We start from the raw sequence: 20,108 nt of genomic DNA on the forward strand, positions 1-20,108 counted from the left end.
AGGCAGGGATCGCAGTTTACCCACGTTTTGATGGGGAGCAGGAGCACGCAGGTTAAAACGGAGCAAAGCCTGCAGAGACATAAGTAAAGCTGATGGAAGTATTTGTGCCCCTGTGTACTAATTTGCTTCTCCCTACGCTTGCACCCCTCTGTGCATAGTGATGTTAAGGAACAGTAGCAATTTCCATGCCATCACCTTGGCATAGGGAGCATTTCCACCTTCTTCCTCCTCTTGTTAATAACTCTTGTGGATGCTCTGGTTTGGAGCAGTGCCATAGGTTAACTACAGCTCCTGGCTTTCTTGGTGCAAGTCTTGGGAAACTACCATTTTGTGGGAAAGAAGAAATGGGGAAATTAAATAATCCCTTCCTTGTTGTCTTGAAACAGGCTTACGCTGAGCCCTAGACAACACGAAGCTCCTCAACCCTTTTTGCGTGCCGTGTCCGCACCAGGCAGATGCATCTCCATGGTGCCAGGACAGGGATCAGAGCTCCCTGGCAGGGTTGCTGGCTGGCCTCGAAAACTTCAGCAACCATTTGTTTTCCAGTTAGCAATAGTCTTCCTCTGCATAAAAAATCCACTGCCAGTGGTTGCCCTGCTTTGTTGTTGTATTTCAACCCTTTTCTCTGTGATGAATGGAGCAATGTAGATCCTTGTGCTGTTTAAGGGAAAGAGGTTTGGGGGAATCCCTGCTCAGTTTCTGCTTAGAGTTTTATTTTGACTTCTTGAGGGAAATGTTGAAAGTTCCACTTCTTCAAAGCCTCCCTAGAAAGTCTGTCCACTGCTACACCTGCTTTCACTTCCTGAGATGTAGCTACCCCTGCAGTAGCTGTCACAGTGGTTTGAGGCATGACAGCGGTCTATTAGGACTGTGGAGACACTTATTTACTTTAGGAGCATGGCTCTGGAAGCAGCTGTTTGGCTTTAGGGAAAGCCAGTGCTTATTTTCGAGCTGTGTGCCTGGCTGCTTTGTATGTTTATGGAAGTACTGTTATTTCAGGGGCATGATTCACTGTGTTTTGAAACAATGTGTGACTGAGATGTCTGTAGTAATTTGGGTAATAAGAACACCTAGCTCTTATCTTGGCCCAAATCACCTGTAGTACTCCGAGTGCTTTGCACAGTAGACAAGTATCATTAAACCCACTTAGCAGCTGAGGAGGCTGTGGCAGAAAGAGCAGGGACTCTCGCGGTGCCATGCCGGGAAGAGCTGGCCAGCCCCACACCAGTGTTATTCAGTTGTCTTGGTCTGAGACCTGTTGAACTACCAAGCACTAAGGACAAAATGTCCAGAAGAGAGTCATTTTTGGCTGGAGCCTAAAGATGAGAGGTAAAAGGGAGCAGTGGAGTTGGCACAAAGATGTTGATCTCTGCTGCAGTTTGGTTTGAGCTGTTGGATGGGCTCCAGCATTCCCTGCTCCAGGCAGGATTCCTGCTCCTCCATCAGCACGGAAATGTGCCATCTCCCCAGGAGAGCCTAGGCCTGTGCTGCAGCGAGCTCCTGAAAGGCTTGGTGAGAAGCTGGTGAGTAGACTGGCCTAATTCCACTTCTGATTTCCTGAGCTGGGACTCTCAGTTGAATTACCGGAGCAATGTGTCCACTGGTGATATGGTCCCTGCAGCCAGACCCAGGACATCCAAGGTGATGGAGCCAGGAGGTTTGTGGCACATTAGGCTAGGGACCATGTGCTGGGATGCATGGGTCTTGCCTTACAGAGCTGCTGTGTTCCCTTTGACCGCTCAGCTCCTTTAAAGGCAGTGCAACCGCAAATGGTGGCCAAAGGGGAGCCTCCTGTGCTGGCCAGGGCATGATGTCAGGCACAAATCTGGGACACCTCCAGTGGGTGGGGTGGGCAGGCTGGTTTTGAAACACGTGCATGTGTTTGCAAGCTGATCCTAATGCCCTACTGAACCTCAGCTTGTGGCCAAAAGGCTTGATGGGCCTTGGCCTCCCATTTCCTGCCAGCTGGGTGGAGGGACCCTTTCTGGCCATGCTGCCTGGAAGGGAAGGGCTTTAGGCTTGGTTACTGCAGCTCCCGTGGCATGGAGGCCATCGCAGTGGGCAGCACCCTCAGGAATGCTAGTCCAGTCAGCAGTGGGAGGGGAAGTGAAGTCATCGCTGTGTTGCCTGAGGCCTGCACAGCCCCAGCTCCTTTCCTAGAGATGGTGCCCAGGGAGGGAGTCCTCTTCAGCCTCTCCCCTGTCAGGTAGAGGCACCAATCTGCCCTTGAACATTTCTTCATCTTTAGCCTCCTCCTCTACGCCCGCTCAGCTATTCACCTCCATGTGTTTAGGACCAGAGATGATCCTTTGCCTTCCCTGAGGACCATGAGCGCATCAGGAACCAAAGAACCTGGTTAAACTTCTTTCCATCCGTGGGCAAGGGGCTCTACAAGACTGTGAGGGTTCCTTGTGTGCCTGCTGCAAGCAATGTCTTTTCATTTCAAGCAGATCTCTCTTCTTCGACTGTTTCCACAGACTTAGCCCCAGCAAACACAATATTTATTTTCTGCAGCCAGGCCATGCAAGACCAATGCTTGTTTGGCATTTACATTGAGTGAAACCTTATAACTTTATTAAGATGTAAACCATGTCACACATATCTGCTGTTGCCCAGCAACCCGTCAGTAATGGCCAAAACAAAGCCTCCCTGGGTGGAAGGAACACTAAATCCTATTGTGGGATAATTCTGCTCGGCCAGAGCTGTTATCTCCCCGGCTAGCCCCCTGCAACCGTCCTGGCGGGTGCTCGTACTGCCAGGCCAAACTCCTGCTCCACGGTGGCTGACTTGTTTCCATGCTGTGCCTTTTGGCCAGGGATAGCTAAGTAAGATATGCTGGAGTCAATCCTTAGCTAATTTACACTGAAGTGGCTTCCTTGTGTTAATGTAACTGCATCTCAGCTGAAGGGATTTGCCCATGTTTTGAGCAGCTAGCCTTATAAAAATAGTACTGTGTATTATTAAATGCACAAAGGATAATGAAGATGAGATTTCCATAGATGGCCACTAATTTTACCCAGGGCAGCCTAAGCAGCTTGTATTGTCTTATCTTAGAATTCCAGTGCCCTTTTTTCTTCCCTGTCATTATGCCACTTCCTTTTTTCCCTTCTTTCTGCTGACTGGTGTGGTCAGTTTTGCTTTCCAGTTCACGGTGCTGGGGAGGGGACTGGTACTTCCTCCGAGAAACGCCTCTTGCTGTTGCAGATCTGTGTACAATGCTCTGGCAGCGATTTCTGACAGCACAAGGCTGGCCCTCCACTGCAGTGAGGAGGCATGATGAGCTCAGCTAAATTGGTGCGCGCTGCGGTTTTATTTGGATGTAGCTCACGTTTCAAAGGAGGGAAGCACCTGCAACAGGGTGTCAAAGCGGTAGCGCAGCACAGCCTGGGTTCTGGCTGTGGACTTAGCAGCTGCTGCTTCGCTGCTACCAGCAATTGGACTCTGGATTTGGACTCAATCTACCTCAGGAAGATCGACTCTGTCTTTGCACCTTCAGCTGTCACATATACCTTGCCAAGGGGTGATGAATTTGGAGCATTTCATTTGGGGCTATGTTAATACCTGCAGCAACCCCTAGTGAATCCGTTTAGGCAGTAAGACATTGCATGGAAGCGATATATTGAAAGGAGGCAGGTGTTTATAGATACTTAGCAGTTCAAGGGGTCTCCTAAAGAGATTTTAGACCTCAGGGAGCTGGAAATGCTGGTTGCTTTGGCCTAAGGCACTCCAGCCCTGCTGCGATGAGGGCTCAGCTCCGCTTTCTGCAACTACCTTGCGGGCTGACAGGGAAGTGACGCCTGGTGCTCTTCTTCCCTGAGTAATATGGAGCCTCATAGAAAATGTTGAAGCAGTGGTATGACAGGCTGCCGCTGGCCAAGACCATGCTCTGCCATTTGCACAGAGAAGGATAGGGCCAACACAGCAATACTTTGATTATGAAAGGGCCGTACAAGTGTCCACTGGCACTGTGCTGCGTTTATGGCAGTGAAGGTGTACGGAGTGAGACACATCAGACTGCAGACACGGATCTAAGGCTCCCGGGGTGGCTGGTCTCGGCTCTCAGCCCCAGGGATGGCTGCGTGGGCTTAATGAAAGCTGACTGAGAAGCCCACTAGACTCGATGGAGACAGAGGCATGAACTTGGGGGCTCTAGCTGGCAAACGGGGACAGATGAGGACAACCTTGTTGTGTGGGATCTGCACCCAAGCTGCAAAACATCAGTGAGATACGGTAGATGGTTCCTAACCCTGCAGTGCTGGCAGAGGGTTTCTGCAAGGCAACTTCAACACAAGCCCTAGCAGAGAACAACAAACTTGTTACATGGGTTACAGCCCCTCCCTCCTTGCCCCCAGCTAAGCTATGACTGGGGACACAATGGAGACAGCTTTGTCATCCCCTCCAGGCTAGACATGGATGGCTGTTTTTGTACCATCTTTGCACCACAGCTGCTGCCTCCTCCTCCTACAACATGATCGATGCGCCTTACCCTGAAGGGTGGGAGGCCAGGAACTTGCGAGGCAGGCGTATGCCATCCATCAGACTATTCAGCAGATGCGCTGAGCCATGGCTCTGCAAGGATTTTTATCTTCTTTTAATGCATTAACCTTCCTTTAGACATAGGCACTGCTGGCTATGCCTTGAGCTCTCTCCTTCCAATCTACTCATGACCGGACATCATGAGACTTGTCACTGAAGAGACATTTGCCTGGATCCTTGCTATGCCCTGCAAACTGGCCTGCCCCAGAAATCCTGCAACACAGCAGGGTCTGGGTGCTGTTCATGACAGATAAAGTCATATGAGAGTGACACAGGAGCTGTCACTCAAGCCCCCTTCTCAGCAGTAGCTCCAGCTGGAGGACAAAGCCAGTGCTGGGAGCATTCCTGCCTTTAAAAGTCAGGCCCAAATACCTTCGATACCAGCCAGCCAGCTTGGAAAGGAGCATTTTAGCACAAAGGTTTGGTGATGAGGATACGATGAAAGAGCACAGCTTATATGGATAGCTCAGGGACTGTCTGTGGGTACACGCGGGCTGGGACTGCCAGAGAGGAGGAGGACTTGGCTGTGTGCAGGTGTCGCAAGGAATTCTGGGATGCAGTTAAGTAATAGAAAGCCGAGGGTGGGCGTTGGGAAGGAGCTGTATTTTGAGTAGAATACTCCGAAGCACTCGCAGTTGGCATGGCTGCTCTGGCGTTTGTGCTGAAAAATTCATTTATATCCATGGAGCAGAGTGAGAGCCTTGCTCTACATGAAACCTTCTGGGCTGTGGCCTTGTGAGCAGAGCCCGCTCATGTAAAGGCTTTGAGCTAGACAGATGGCAGCCTGGTGAGAGGTGGCAGACACAGGGGTGGTACACACTTCCCTGCTCTGGGTCCCTCTCCTCAACCCACACCAGCAGCAGAAGAGGGGCAGTGAGTGGGTTCTCTCTGTGACCATCTCATGTTGTCTTTCTCTCCTGCCCCAGCTCCCTGGGCAGGTCCTGTCATTCAACCTTCAGGAATTGTTTTCTCCAGCCAAAATCAGTTTCTTTGTCTGTTCGGTGCTGGGCTTGTGCCCACAGCACTTGAATTGAGCCATTCTCCCCAGGGTGGGCCAGCTGAGGAGCCAGGGTTCCTGCTTGTTGTATAACTATGTTCTGCTTCGCTTTTCTTTGGTGGCTGGCTGGGACTGTCCTCCAGATGAGCCAGACTGAAACAACAGCTATGGACAACAATGTGCCATATGCGAGTCTCCCATTCTATACCCTTTCTCTAATACTGGCCATTTCCTCTGCAGGTGGAGGCGGAAGAGCACCAGGACGTGGTAGTCTACGACCAGAGCACACGAGATGTGAACGGCTTGGCTGCTGACAGTTTCCTCTCCATCCTCCTGGGCAAGCTGGACAGCTGTTTCCACAGTGTCTCCATCCTCACAGGTAGGAGCAGGGAGAGCAGAGCCTTCTGCCTGCTGGCTAGGGTGAGAAGAGCTTTCTTCTTGAGGGCAAGAGATAGTGACTGGTGATGCTGCTTGGACTGGCAGTGTTGTAATGCTCCCAGTGGGTGTGTGTCTACCTTCAGGTACATGACTCCTCTTCCTCACTCCCAGATGGGCCTTTCCTCCTAGGCACAAGGACACCAAGACTGGTGGGAGAGATGGGAACAGCCAGGGAGGGAGATGGGCCTTGGAAAGTTACTTGGCCACCCAGGCAAATCGCATGGGGCTGTGGTGTTTCCTGCAGTTGTTCAGGACTCCATTACTCTTTCACTTGGCAGTTGTGTGATGAGCATGAAGTTAAGGTGGCTGTGGCCACACAGCACTGACCAGTGCAGTCTTTCTCTCCTTGCGCCTTCGAGCTCCCAGAACCAGTCAACAACTGGCCACCAGCAGGCCTAATTGAGAGGTAGCTTTGGAGACTTGGTGGTGCAGAGGAGCGAGGTGCCATGGAGCAATGATTGCATAGATCCAGTCACCGTGTCACCCAAAGCAGCACTTCATTCCCCCATCCCTGCACAGCTTAATCCCTGATGAATGCACCAAGGGCTGGACTCTATTCAAGAGTTCTGCTCTCGCTCTCTGCTGTTAAGCAGAGAGGAGAGGAAATCAATGGGTTCATTGGGAAGGGAAAGGGTCAGGGGATGAAGGTTATCGCTGGAATGAATTGGGATCCTCTGGGGCTGGCATTCCCCAGGAAGGCAATGTGCAGGAGGAGAGGGAGCACACTGCTCTAATTATAGCCCTGCTACGGAGCCAGCACCGCTCCCCCAGCTCGGTGATGGCATGAGGGAAAAGCAGGGCGGGCAATCAATGAATGAACCTCTCTGACCCAACAAAGAGGAGGATAAAGAGGTGGCAAGCTGCTGAAGGGAAAGTTAAAGCTCCCTGTAATTCCCAGGGGCTAGGAAGGCATGGCTCCTGCCTGGCTTGTTTCCTGTCTTAGAGCTTGTGACCCTCCCATACATCTCTAGATGAGCGAGGCATGAGCAGCCAGCTCTGGCCCATGGAGATGTGGCACATGTTGACATGTGCAGCACCGCAGACTAATCAGCTCAGCCAGGCACCTGGGCATTGCTAAAAGCACTGAGATGAGGAGCACCTAGGAAGAGAGAAGAGGCATTTCCCAGGCGTGTTCTTGTCCTGTTGTGATCTGATCCTGTTCGGGGGGGGGGGGTAAGAAGAAAGATACCAACTTCTGTGTCTGTTTTGTTGCACAGATGAAGTGAGTGACCATCCCCACAAACCCCACAGCAGTTTGATCAGTGTAACAAAATCTGTGGATAGTTATGAAGAGGAAGATACCCAACACAGGCAAGCCTAAACGTGCCGCCTAACTTGTCTGTAGAGGTTGGGGCAGGAAGGCACCCCAGTGCCTCTGTGGACAGTGACGAATTGCCTGTGAGTGATGGTGCTCCCTGGCGGTACCTTGGCTCAGCCCCTGCCTTGCTGAGTTTCCACTAACATTTCTCCTGCTGTGCTTGACTGAGCTTATTGGGTGCTGAGGGCAAGATCAGCCTCTCGCCAGGTGTTTGTACAGCACTAAGCGCGCTGGGAGCCTTGCTCTTGGCTAGGATCAGCAAGTGCCATTGAAATAGGAATAAGAGTAGTTGCATTGTCATGAGGACAAGAGTAGAGAAATGTGACAACCTGAGGGCTTCAGAAAGATGCAAGGCCTACATAAAATCACAGTAAATATAATTGACCTGACCTGGATAAGGGCAGGGGTGACAGGGTTGCAGGACTGGCTAGTGGGTGGAGGTGAGGCCACTCCTCGAGAGCAAAGCTGCGAGCCGGGTGGCAGAGCAGCATGGCTGCTTGCAGCCAGCGGCAGCCTGCAGTCTTGCAGCTCCAAGGTCGTCATGGCATAAACAAGGGCACAGCTTGGTGCACATTGCATAACAAGGAGAAGGGAGATTCGGTCACAGCTAGGAAGGAACCTGCTTAGTCACTGGGATGGGTCAGGAAACAGCCTTCTCAGCATGAGCCCGGCACCCACCAGCAGTACTTCTGGTTTTCCAGGGTCAAGCAAGAGGAAGCTGTGGTGTGTGAGCTAGCTGGCAGAAATCACCTGAGTTTCCCTTCAGGAACAGCCAGCAACAGTGACAGGGCTCACTGAGGTGGCCTGAAAGCCCAATTTCCGACTGACTACTGCTTTCACATTCAGAAAACCTGCGTGATAGCTGGGAGAGGGCCGTGCTTCCCCTCTGTTCATGTATCTGGGACGGGGCCAGGCTGCCACCATCACTCTGCCTGGTGATTTGGCACAGACAGAGCCAGGGGGGGAGAGGGCTGGGAGGCAGCAGCCCGCCGGAGCCTCCTCAGCTCTGGGAAAGCAATGGGAGGTTAGGGGGGACATTTACGTGATCTGGGCACAGAGCAGCTGCCTGCTTTCCCTGCAGCCCCATGCTGGGAGGGTGCTCAGGTGCTTGGGGATGGCAAGCAGCAGTGCAAAGAAAGCCTGGACCTGAAAAAAGCCTCACACAGCCATGTACTGGTCTCTTCTGAGAATGCTTCTGACCACTTTGGCTTGCCTTGCTGCGATGCTCATGGCTGTGCACACATTACTCTTCTCTTCCCTGGCCATTATTCTCCAGGCTTTAAACCTCTTACCCCTTCTTTAGTGCAGTCAGCGCTTGCTCGGTGTGAGGTGTGACACAGACCCGTTCTGACCATCGGTGTCCCCACTGCCAAGCATGCATGACCAAACGTGCACCTATGGGTGTACGCACACATCCTCCACGCTGGGCACTGCCATTTCCATTCTCTTCATCTGTTATGTTTAGCCAAGACCTAAGAGTCACAAGCAGGAGTATGTCTGTCTGTACTAGGTGCTAAGTGAAGTTTAAAACATCCTAATTAAAACCTGTTAACAGGTTTCTGAGCCCTTCCCTTCCTCCCTCCATTTCCCCTGTCGAAAAGAAGTCCTTGAAGAGTGGCTGCAGCCAGAGCAGGAGGGAGCGTGTTCCCAGAAGTGGCTGGTAATTGCCTTGCTGAGGTTTTGGCAAAGCCTCTTGTGCTCCTTTTGCTGCGGCGTCATGAGCCGCACACCCTGGAGCCTGCCGATTTGCTAATGGGAAACACAGGCCACTAATGTGTGGAAAAAAGGAACTGAAATGTAGAACACTGGGTCATGGCTGCTGAGTTTTATATGGAAATCATGACTCAAAAATACTGCTGAAAACATTTAGAGGGAGGCTGGGCACACTTTCTAACACACACAGTTTCCTCCTTCCTGTAATGTGGGCAGCAGCCAGTTTATTTTAGACCCAGATTTGCAGCACTTGGGAGGTCTGAGGGGGATATGCATGCTTGGCCTGATTCTGATTCCTTGCCAGAGTAAACTGAGAGGTGCCCGCTGGCAGCAGGGCTGCCTGCCCCCCTCGGGTGGCTGATATGGAAGACCACAGTGCTGGGGACAAGCAGACAGCTTGCTGGTTTATGAAAGCAGCCAGCATCCCGCAAAGACTTTGGGTCAAATTCTGGTCTCACTTGCATCAATCCAAAATCCTTTCACTGACTGCCGAGGACAGACTGAGGAGCTCCATTAGTACAAGGAGATCAGTGAGTACAAGAAGACGTTGGCTGTTTTTGTTCCTCCTGTCTGCACCTCGTCCTGCCCAGACTGATCTCCTGTGCCATTGCCCAATCTCAGATGAGGTGTCCAGGTCCTCCTGGGAGCTGGTGGCCCCAGCAGGGAGTTGAGTTCAGATATGTGTTCAGCTGCCTCTTTGCTACAGAAATCGTGTGTGGCTTCAGACATACTGTTTTCTCTCCCACTCCCCCATTCTCTGCCTGGAATGGAGATAGCAGAGGATCCTCCTCTTGGTCTGGATACATCCCCAGCTTTGGGAGCTGAGGGGCAGCAGGTGTGGGTCCAGTTGGCCACTGGCAGAGCAGTCTCCACTGAGAAGACAAGAGCTTTTCCCAGGGCACTAACCAAGGAGGCTGCCTTCTTTTGGGGAAGGGAGGACATTGTGCGGGAGGGTGATGTTCCAGATTTAAGAGTCTCAGCCAGCTCTGAAAGCCTGGCTTTCAGTGTCTCAGGAGGGCACTGCAGACACTTCAGCTCCTTCCCCTTGCTTGTAAGTGTTGCTAAGCAAAGGCAGAAGGACACGCACGAAGCCAGTGCAGGGGTTTACCTGAGGAATTGCAGACTTCTTCCCCCAGCTGTGAAGGAGGAATTCCTCGCTGCCACCTCTCGCCCGCCGAGGCAGCAGGCTTGCTGTTCACCTTCGAAATATGGCTGCAAGGTCCACAGCCAAGGCTGCAATGCGTGTGCACTGAAATGCTAGCAGCTTGCTGACCTTAGCCAAGCTTTTCTTTCTGCTTTTCATGGCCTCTACTGCTCCAAGTCACATGCAAGTAAGCTCTGTATCTTGCATGTTGAAGAGCTGATCTCTGTCCCTCTGCATTTATCTAGATGCCAGCAGCTGAGAGCCAAAGGAAAGAGCTCACCTCACCAAGCTGGTTCATTCTTTGCTTTAGAGCATAAGTAAACCTCCTGATACTAAAAAGTCAAAACTTACCTGTTTGGCTTTGCTCCTTCTCTGCATACAAAGGGTTAGATACATTGCCTAAGAGCCTGCGTAACCCACGTTCTTTCCACAGAGAGCAGCTGGGGGGTTTGCACTGTTAAAAGATGCTGGGAACTTGGTCCTGAGAGTCTCCAGACCAGTGTGTCTGTCCTAACCAAGGCCACTGCTGCTAAAGTCAGGATTTGTACTGTTGCAGGGACACATTTACTCTACGTCCAGGAGGCGTCCAGCTGCTCCAGGGGAACCTACATTTCACCGCAGGCAAATCTGTGGTCCCTCTCCCCTCCACCCCAAGCTAGTCTGTCATTACAAGGGAGACATGCTGCTAAACTCATTGCATTGATAGCCCTTTCCCATCCCCTCATGATGAAGATGCAGTCAAAAAAAAAAAATCAAAGAAGTCGCAAAACCGCCAGACCCATTCTCTGGTCCCCAGCTCTCTTCAGCCTCAACATATGACTGGAATTTCCTCCAAGGTGATGTTTGTGAAATGTGATGGCTATTGAAACTGCAGCAGCAGACAATGCATGGAGGAATTCCCCTCTCCCAAAAAGATCTTCTGCTTTCCCAGCACAGTCTGGTAGCTAGAGCAGGGATGGGAAGATGGGACAGGACCCAGGAGTCCCAGCTGGGTTGCTTAGAGCAAATCACTTCCCTTTTTTCATGCCATGATTTCCCCATACTGTACAAATTCAGTGCCTGGCCATTTTTGTTCATCTCCAGCCCACATCATTCTTCAAACGAATATACTGCCTGGAAAGAGCTGTTAGAGGCTGATGGACAAACAAGCTGAGGGTGGCAAGACTGATGGCAGGAGCTCATCAAGGGTTAACATGTTACAAGCAACAATTCCAGTCGGGTTTGCAAGGAGGAATCTGAGTCAATTATTCCCGGTCTTGGAAATCATCATCTACTCTTCTTTTTTTTTCCTTTTTATTGTGTAAGTATAAATAGTGCTCCTTGCTGTCCTCCATCCATGGGAGCAGAAAGCATGTTGATTTATATGGTTTTCCTGACATCACATGAAGTGGTGGAAAACTGAATGGAGCCAACATTTTTCCTGCATTACGTAATGCCTCCTCCCTCCCTTGCAGCCGAGCTTTGCTATCCTGCAGGAGCCTGACTGTTCTTTAACCTTTGTTTATTTCAGCACAAACTCTTGCTTTTTTTTCAGTTTCTTTTTTTTTCTTCCTCCTTGCAAATTCCTACTTTGTTTTTATTAACAGCCATTATCTGTTTATGAAGCAGCAGCAGTCTGGCTCCATCAGCCCCTGATGGCTCCTGCATGCAAGCTCTCCTGCTGGAGACTGGCCAGAGCTGTAGTGTGGTGCTGAGCTGCTGGGTGCTGAGCTTCACCACCTTCTCTCCCTGCATTTGGTCAGCGGCAGGGAGAATCAGGGAGCTCTAGCTTGGTATTTGCCATTTCCGTGGCTAGAAATGGTAGCAGAGGGCTTAGGATGATCCTCCAGGTCATGTTCAGGCCCCATGCACAAGGGGAAACAACCTTGGGCACAGGAAACCCAAGCTCTTGTACTTGTTCCGGATGGGTCAGCACAGCAAAGAAGAGCTCTTGCTTCTTACAAGGGCTGATGTTACTCTTAGCTGAGAACCTGTGTGCTCCACAAGTCTCATGATCAGGCAGATCTAGTCTTAGACCTGAGGCGGCATTTGGCCTGAGGCTGTATCTGGCCACTGATGTACACGCTGGTCCCAGTGCTTGGTGGAGCTGGACAAAGCTCCTGTCAACTGCAACTTGAAGACTATCTATTGCTGGTAGATAGTCTTGCTGGCTAACACCAGGGTTTTGGGGCAATGGTCATCTCCCCAGCTCCCTTCCATTATAGAGGGAATGTGGAGGAACATTAGAGTTGGGACCTTCCTTGCATGGCAGGAGCTCTTCTCATTTTGTTTTTGTGCGCAAGAGAAGCTTTATCTTTGCAATATCACACATCAACCTGAAACAGGCCCCTCGCTTGCTTTCTGAACACAAGTCATGAGCTTTTCATCTGGCTCTTGTGTGTGTGAGATCATCTTCAGTCCCCCTTCACCCTCCCCCCCAACTCCATTTGTACCAATTCTTCAAGGAATGTTTAAATTTTCCAGTCCTGTTCTTTCTAAATTTGGAGCGTCTGTTTACTCCCAAGATTCGGAAAGAATGTAACAATATCATCAGTGAGAAATCCCTCCCAGCCCTCCACTCTCCATCCTCCTCCCTCCAAGCAAGCATACTGGCCTTGATAGATTTGGCTGGTGGCCCAGATCATATACAGCCCAATGGTGCTGCAGCAAGCTTGCATGTTCTGGAAAAGCAACTGGGGTGTCACTCATCTCTTTGTTCCTCTCTCTCCCACCTCTTCTCCCCTCACTCCTTTCTCTCTGCACTCATAAATACTCAGGGAGACATGAGCATGGTGTGCTAGTCGCCTGTGAGATGCAGCTCGTGCCCATTTGACAAGCCAGGTGGCAATGTTTGAGTTAGACCTCCAAAATATCTTCTGTCTGGAGATAGAGTGTTGAGGAAGAGGTACCAGTCTTTCTAACAGGTTAAATAGAGCTTGTTGCACCCTATTTTTTGCCAAATAGGTGTCAGCAGAATAGCAGAGTTGGGAGAATCAGTGGATACAATTTACTGGAAACCTCAGCAGCTTTTTGATGAGGTCCCTTGTCTTCCTAATGCAGCTGTGAAGCTGTGGGGTGAGTTCCTCACCAAGGACCTGGTGTGTATCAGGAAACTGTGGGAATGAAGGGCTTATCTGCATTAGCATCATCAAAACAAACAGGTGACAGCAGCCACTGAATTGTAACAAAGTGGCTGGCACGATCTGGTGTGGGCTGATCTCTTTCGCAAGTCCGACATGGTTATTGCAGAGATTCGAGGCACCAGGGAACTGGGAAATTTTAGGGGAACCTACAAAGCCAGGTGATTTAAGAGTGGATGAAATGAAGTAGTGAAAAATAAAAGGGAGTTTCCACTGAAGGAGTTGGTTTGAGTTGTCCAGACTGGTGATGGAGTCCCACATTAGCTGGAATTACTTTTGAGACAAGGACCAAGAGGCAGATCAGTTAAAAAAAAATGAGTGGGTTTTGAGGGGTTTTTTCTGCTGTATAGGGGCAGTCCTAAAAGGAGATCAAACAACAGCATGGCTTAGTATGACAGCACTTGTTAGGCTGGAAATCTTGTGTAGCTTTTGCGTATCATGTCCGTGAGAAGCTGTTTGCTAGCATATCTTCCTTGCCGCCTGCTCCACTTAAAATATGTTGGCCTGAGGGACACGGGACAGCACTGGTCAGAGGGAAGGCTGGTGTGAGAAAGGACTGAGGTAATTCAGAATGAAAGAGAAGATGAATGCAAAAGACAAAACAAGGCAGGTGCGAAAACAGCAACTAGGACAGAGCAGGGAAGAGAGGAGTTGCTCTTTGTCAGAGTAACAGGACCTGAAGATGCCTTGTGTATCTGAAAGGCAGGCAAAAATACAAATTAATCTGCAAAACTTGTCATGGCTTTCACTGAAGCTGATAGCTTAGCAGGATTGAAAATGAGGATTGAGGCATTCTTACAACCCTGATGTAAGAAAAAATAATCAAAAATCTCAGAAAGAAAATACTCCAAACACCCACGCTTCAGTCATCAGTCAGCGACTGTCTGTTGGGAGTGAGGAAGCAGCTTCCTGCTTAGCCAGTTATTTCATAATAACTTCCCCAATAGTCTGTTGTGGACAGCCCCGCAATATCACCTGAAGACTTCAGGGGGCGAGTACCCCTCCAGAGGGAACAGCCCCTCAGCTAGCCTGAAGTCTTTGCTGGTCTCCATGAGCATAGCAATTCCTGCGGATCCTCTGGGACGCGCTCCTTCTGCCCCATCCCCCCACAGTCTGGTGGACCACGCTGTTTCCCCAGGCGCCGTCCTGAGCAAGTCGTTGTGGTGAGCTCCTCGGGGCCTCGGTCCCTGATGCACCTGCTGGGTTCCGAGGGTCGCTGTGATCTGCCAGGCAGCCCAGGTGGAGGTGTAGAGATCTTTGCTGAATGGATTAGCTGGAGGAATGCTCTCACAGTTCATTTGGAAGAGCCTGAGTAGCCCACAGGATGCGGATGCTGGTTTTACCTCTCATCTGCTTATTGGGGAAGCAGGTAGCGTGTGTGCATCCTGGTAGAGGCTGTAGCTCTGCACCTCAGGTTGGGATGTTGAGGGATCTTGAGAGCTGAGTGAGAGCAAGGCTTTACCAGCGCACTGCAAGAGCTCTGTCAGGTCTGTCCCAGGTGTACTTTATTGAGGGACATCGTCTTGTCGCTTTGGGATAAGGGTGCTGGTCAGTGAGGAGCCACAGGCCATTTCTCACAGGAATAAAGCAAAGGTTGGATTCTAGCTCAGTTAGCAAATGTTGCCTGCCTAAGGCTGGATAGGGCTGTGTTAAATTGGGATTTTGGTACTTTCTTCTCTGATTTCACTGCTTGGTATACAGGCCTGAACGTGCGTGTTTATGCATAGTGTTAAGGCTATTTCAGGTAATCGTAGAGTGCCATGTTATCATACATTGGTGAGGGTCCAGGGCACCTGGCCTGAATCCATCAGGAACATCCATAGGTTTCTCTTCTAAAATCTAAGTATTGCCACTGGACCTCCAGCAAGCAGCTCTCCCCACCTGTGGCCATGCCTGTCCTGAAGCGGGCAGTAATAAACTTAAAAGACACTAATCTTCAGCTGGTATCAGTCAGTGGGGCACTGCTGGCTCGTGTGTGTGTGTGTACGCACGCATTCACCCAAGAGACTTACAATTTTAGTTCATAGAATCATAGAATTCCTTGCTTCTCCAGAATTGAGAGATTTAAAGAACCAGTTTTACGAATATGGTTTTGTTATTTAGGTTAAATTCATTGCCTAAAAACCATCCACATAATACTTGAGAAAAAGAAAAAAAAACAAAACAAAACAGAAAAGAAGGGACAAGCATAAGAAGGTCCACTGCTGGGCTATGCCCTGCTCTTCTGCAGCAGGCAGTGTTGGGGCGCAAAGGGCTTATCTGTAGGGATGCTTTTCTTTCGGCTCTCCTGAAATACTAGATATTCAGAGGGGTTGATGTAGAGCACTATTACCAGCCTAGTGAGAGAGGCTTCTTTGAAAATCAGAGTGTTGATTTAGGGGCTTGAAAAGTGGCCTTTAAATAATTTCAGATTTCTTGACTTTTACAATCCTGGAGCTTTAGCTAACTTTCCAAACCTCCCTTCTTCTCACACAAAGCATTTCTGGGTGCACGATAACAGAAGAGGGGTTTGCTTTCCTGCTGCGAAGCTCTGGGGACTGCCGCAAACGGCTTGGGATGGAGACGCCGCAGTGCTGCGGCGGCCATTTGGGCAAGATCCCTTCAGGGAGCCAGCCTCAGCGCTCAGGACGGTGGGCGGAGGCGAGGATGCTCAGCCACCTCCGCTTTCACGCTGGCGGACGCTGGAGCCGGCAGCGTAGCGGCAGAGTAGGCAGCCACCCCGGCCTCCATTTGGACTTGGCGATGCCTTTGAGCATTTTGGCCTCGGCAGGACCCACCGCTGCATCACTGGGAGGGGTTAAGCCAGGTCACATATGTGCGAGCTGATTGTATTCCAGACGTATGCTCTAAACCTCTCCATTTAGCAATGCTGTCGTCAGACAACTTGTTTTCCTGCTTCTATAATTACTCCGCGGTGCTTCCCCTCCCCCTCGGCCATGATTTTACCCATCAGACCAAGAAAAGGAGAGTAAAAGGGCCAAAGCCAAAGAGGGATGGAGAAAGAGGAGGAGGAGGAAAAGAAGGGAAGGAGGTTATGGAAGAAGAGACCTCTGCTTGCCAAGATTTACAAAATCCTTGTATAATTTCATTTTTCGTTTCTGGAAAGCTAAAGGGAGGAAGGAAGCTTTCCCAGTAAGAAGTCCTGCTGGACAGGAACCTGTGCCCAGTTATGATTTCCTTCCTTTGGAGAAACCTGCCTCCCCTTTTCCTGAGGCCTCGTCCTTGCAAAAGGTCTGAGGTTGCCATTATTATAGGATCCTTGCACTGGGTGGGGAAAGGAAATGCTGGCCAGCACCCGGCTGGCCTCGTGCCAGGCTATAGGTACAGTCGCTGATGCGTCTGTGAGCACTAAGCAAGCGCTCGCTCTGCTCTTTGGCGTTGCAGCCAGGTTGCAGTAGCACTCCCCAGCTTAATGCAGCAAGTTGCAGTGGGGGAGCAGCAAAACATTTTTCTGACGAGCCCTGACCACCAGGGGCCCACCTAAGCAGGGCCAGCAGGGCAGGGGCCTCATTGCTGAGTGAACGCGTGGCAACGTACCGCTCGCTCCCTGCTTTGCGTACACCCATCTGGAAGGAAGACGAAGGCGAGGGCACCCTAGGAAGTGGCCGAGGAGCAGGAACCGACATGCTGGAAGTGAGCATGGACGGAGGATGGAGACGTGTGCCAAGGAGGCACCGCTGGCCGCTGCCCTCCAAAGCAGGTCACCTTCGGGGATTGCCCCCTTCCATTTCGGGGCAGAGAAGCTCTAATGCAAATGATACATATGAGGGCCTGGCCTCTGGACTAAGAAGTAACCTTTCTTCTCTCTGCTTGCATCCCCCCTAGCCCAGTACCAGCTCCAAGTCTCTATCCTCATCATGGCTAAGAGGTGAGGACAATGGGGAGGTGCATAGGCAGGACGGAGCTGAGAAGAGCTGCATCTGAGGAGAGGTGGGCTGTTGGTGGCATCTCCGTGTAGGAAGTCCTTACACTGGTGAAGGGACCTGCACTCACCGGTCTGTCGGCGCGAGTAGGAGGGGAGCCGGGCACAGGCCCACCATCTGCACAAAGGGCTGTCCGAGGTGTCGTGCCCAGCTCCTGGCTGCCCCGTGCTGCCCAGCTCCAGCTGCCCTGAGCAGAAAACTGGGTCCAAATGCATCCTGGAGGAACCTGCCAGGACAAAAATAGCTCGTGCCTGGGGCTCTCACAAGCCTGAGTGAGTCAGTCCCCAGCAGCAACCAGAGGGAAGCGCAGCAAGGCAAATGCGTGCTTGTGGGTTGCTCCATTGGGGCAGATTGAGGACAGCACTTAGGGTTTCACCAAGTGCTTCCTGCATCGTCCCCCTCAGCCGGGCTAGAGCCGCTGGGTAGGAGCGGAGCCTGCGTGGGCCTCCACGCCAAGCAGCAGCACCCTGCAGCCGGGCGCCCAGGCTGAGAGAGCTGCTTCCCTGCAGGGCTCACGGAGCGGACGCTGCTCCTCTTTTTCCCAGTCTTGTTCAAGCACGCTTTGAATTGTAGGCAGCCTCTGGCCCCCATCTGATAGTAATCGCCCCGCATTGGTTACAGCAGCGGGGCTCCTTAGCAGGCTGGCTCCGCGCGGTGGCTGGGGGCAGGGCGGCAGAGCGCTCCCTTCACGCCGATGACCTCATCTCATGTGATGTCATTCAGAGGAAAAACACTGAAGTCAGTCACATATGGCTCAGCCTTGGGTGTTTCAACCCGTAAAGCTTCTGGTTTGCAGAGACACAATACATGCCCCCCTCCTCCACTTACTATAATCCTGAATGGTTACTGGAGGCCTGGGTGCAGAGCAGTAGGCTTGTGCTGAGCTGTGTGGGGACATATAAGGAGTGGGAGGGGAAGGGGGATAAATGCAAAGAGACTATGCAGCAGTCCAAACTTGCTTCAGAAATCACAGTTCATGGATTGAGCCCCTGTGGTCTAATGCAAATGGTACATATGAGGGACTGGCCTCTGGACTACGAAATAGCCTTTCAAAGGGAAGACCATTCGTAAATGTAGCTTCTCACTGGACTTTTGCACCAGCAAAGACCTCAGCAGCGTGTGCATCTCCTCCAGGCAATAGTCTTGCTCTTCTGGAACTGAGCAAATAACTCTGGCCGACACGGCTATATGCCAGCTGGACGTGTGGCTCAGACCTTGCCACAGTGCTGCTCCTTCTGGCATAGACATGAGCAGCCCATCGCCAGAGCCTTTCACCCCCAGCTGCTGAGTCCCTTTCACCTCTGGCTGTCGGAATCCCCTCCAGGCTGAGTGTCGTCAGGGGTGCCTGGCTCATGGTCACTGCATTGGCACAGCTGGAGAGAGACATTAAGGACCAGAGAGTAAAGATGAGCCAGTGGTTAGAGAACTTGCCTATCCCTTGGGCAGTCAGGTTTAGAGATCTGCTCTACAGCAGCCTCTTACTACACCCTGGAGAAGTTATTTAGTCTTTCCTGCCTCAGTTTCCCCACCATGAAGTGGTAATCTTGGCATTTCCCTGCCTCACACTGGCCTTGTTCAGACCTAAACAACACAATTAGAGTACCGTTGCTCACGCCAGGCTAGGACAAGGGACAGTGTTGTGGTCCCAGGCGGCCCTGGCGTGCCAGTCCCACCAGCGGATGCAGCAGGGCTGGCAAGAGGGGATGCCACCCCCTTGGCACGCAATTTTGATCACACACCATTTCCCAGTACCCTCTCCCCCAGTAATGGGGTAGCATTAAAGCAGGGCAGTCCTTTGGAAAAAGGGTTTCCTCCATACAAGGCAAAACTCCTGCTCACTCCTATCTGCTGATGCCCAAGGCGGTGGGGGGGAAATGGACTTGTTAAATCCAAGAGGTTTCCACATTTCTCTCTACATTGGAGGAAGGATTGCTCTGAGCTGGAATAAAGCCCTGTTCTTTAGCAGCACTGGTGATAGTACCATGGTGATGGGCACCTGCAAACCGCATTAGCTGCACAGCTCAGTGCTTCCTCGCTTCAAGTCACTGTCCCCGAATTAACTCCTTGGAGCCAAATCCAGCTTGGTGCTGAGGTCCATTTCCTGCAGCAGCTGCGGCTTTTGGGCAGCGCGGCGGCATCCCACTGCTCTCCAGGCAGCAAAATCGCGCGGGGCTTTGGGCAGCCAAGGGTGGGCGAAAAAGAGCTGTTGCGCCTTTAAGCCCTGCGCTAGCCGTGTGCGAGCGGCGTAGCCCCCGAGCTGCGCTGCGTGTCTGTGTGCTGAGTAAGGAATGCGGTTGCATGCCTGACCCGTTAGCTATGAGCGCGCCGCGGCGGCTCGGCCGGGCTCTCGTTCCTGGGCTGAGCTCATTCAGGCTGGCTCCGGAGCTGCGCACGCAGGGAGCGAGAGCAGAGGTGGCAGGCGGGCAGCCGCGCTGGGAACGGGGCTTACGATAGCCCCCCCCCCCAACCCCAGCCCCTCCGGGTTTGTTTTTCTCTGATTCCTCCCTCCTGGCGGGAGGCTTTCCGTGCTTTGCTGTCGAGGGGGGTTTAGCTGCTTTTTGTGGAGAGGTGGCTTTTTTTTTTTTGCTGTTTTTTTTTTGCCCGCCAGCTGTTGTTTCGCTAGGGCAAGAGGTGCTTGTGTGAGACGCAGCCTGGATGCCTTTGGATGTAATGATTGCTCCCTCCGAGGACCAGTTCTGGACAGACATGCACGAGGGGCAGCTGAAGCTGAAAATAAGGGTGCGGAGGATGAAGGAGAGCAGGGACATGCGAGGTTTGTCAGCCAGCCGGCTCCTTTCCTTCCAACGGGGACGGAGGGGGACGAGGGGGCTGCTGCAGTCCGGCCCTGGCTTTGCCCGGGTGCCGGAGGCTGCCTTTGCGGAGCGGCTGACGGGGGAGCCGCGCGTGAGCGGCGGCGGCG

The 20,108-nt window shown here is 51.8% G+C and overlaps 1 protein-coding gene across 3 annotated transcripts in view; it reads left to right on the forward strand.

Annotated features, from left to right (window-relative positions):
• Window positions 1–20,108, forward strand: part of DUSP8 (dual specificity phosphatase 8) — a 55,576-nt gene that overhangs the window by 21,447 nt on the left and 14,021 nt on the right. For 2 of the 3 annotated variants that reach the window (XM_062577996.1, XM_062577997.1), the window contains exon 3: window positions 5,774–5,912. In XM_062577996.1, coding sequence (XP_062433980.1) covers window positions 5,774–5,912 — 139 coding nt within the window. Of the gene's footprint in view, window positions 1–5,773; window positions 5,913–19,688; window positions 19,962–20,108 lie in introns of those variants that run through there. The other variant, XM_062577998.1, reaches the window with a different exon arrangement.

Source organism: Rhea pennata, chromosome 5 (genome assembly GCF_028389875.1).
Source record: "Rhea pennata isolate bPtePen1 chromosome 5, bPtePen1.pri, whole genome shotgun sequence".
NCBI lineage: Eukaryota > Metazoa > Chordata > Aves > Rheiformes > Rheidae > Rhea > Rhea pennata.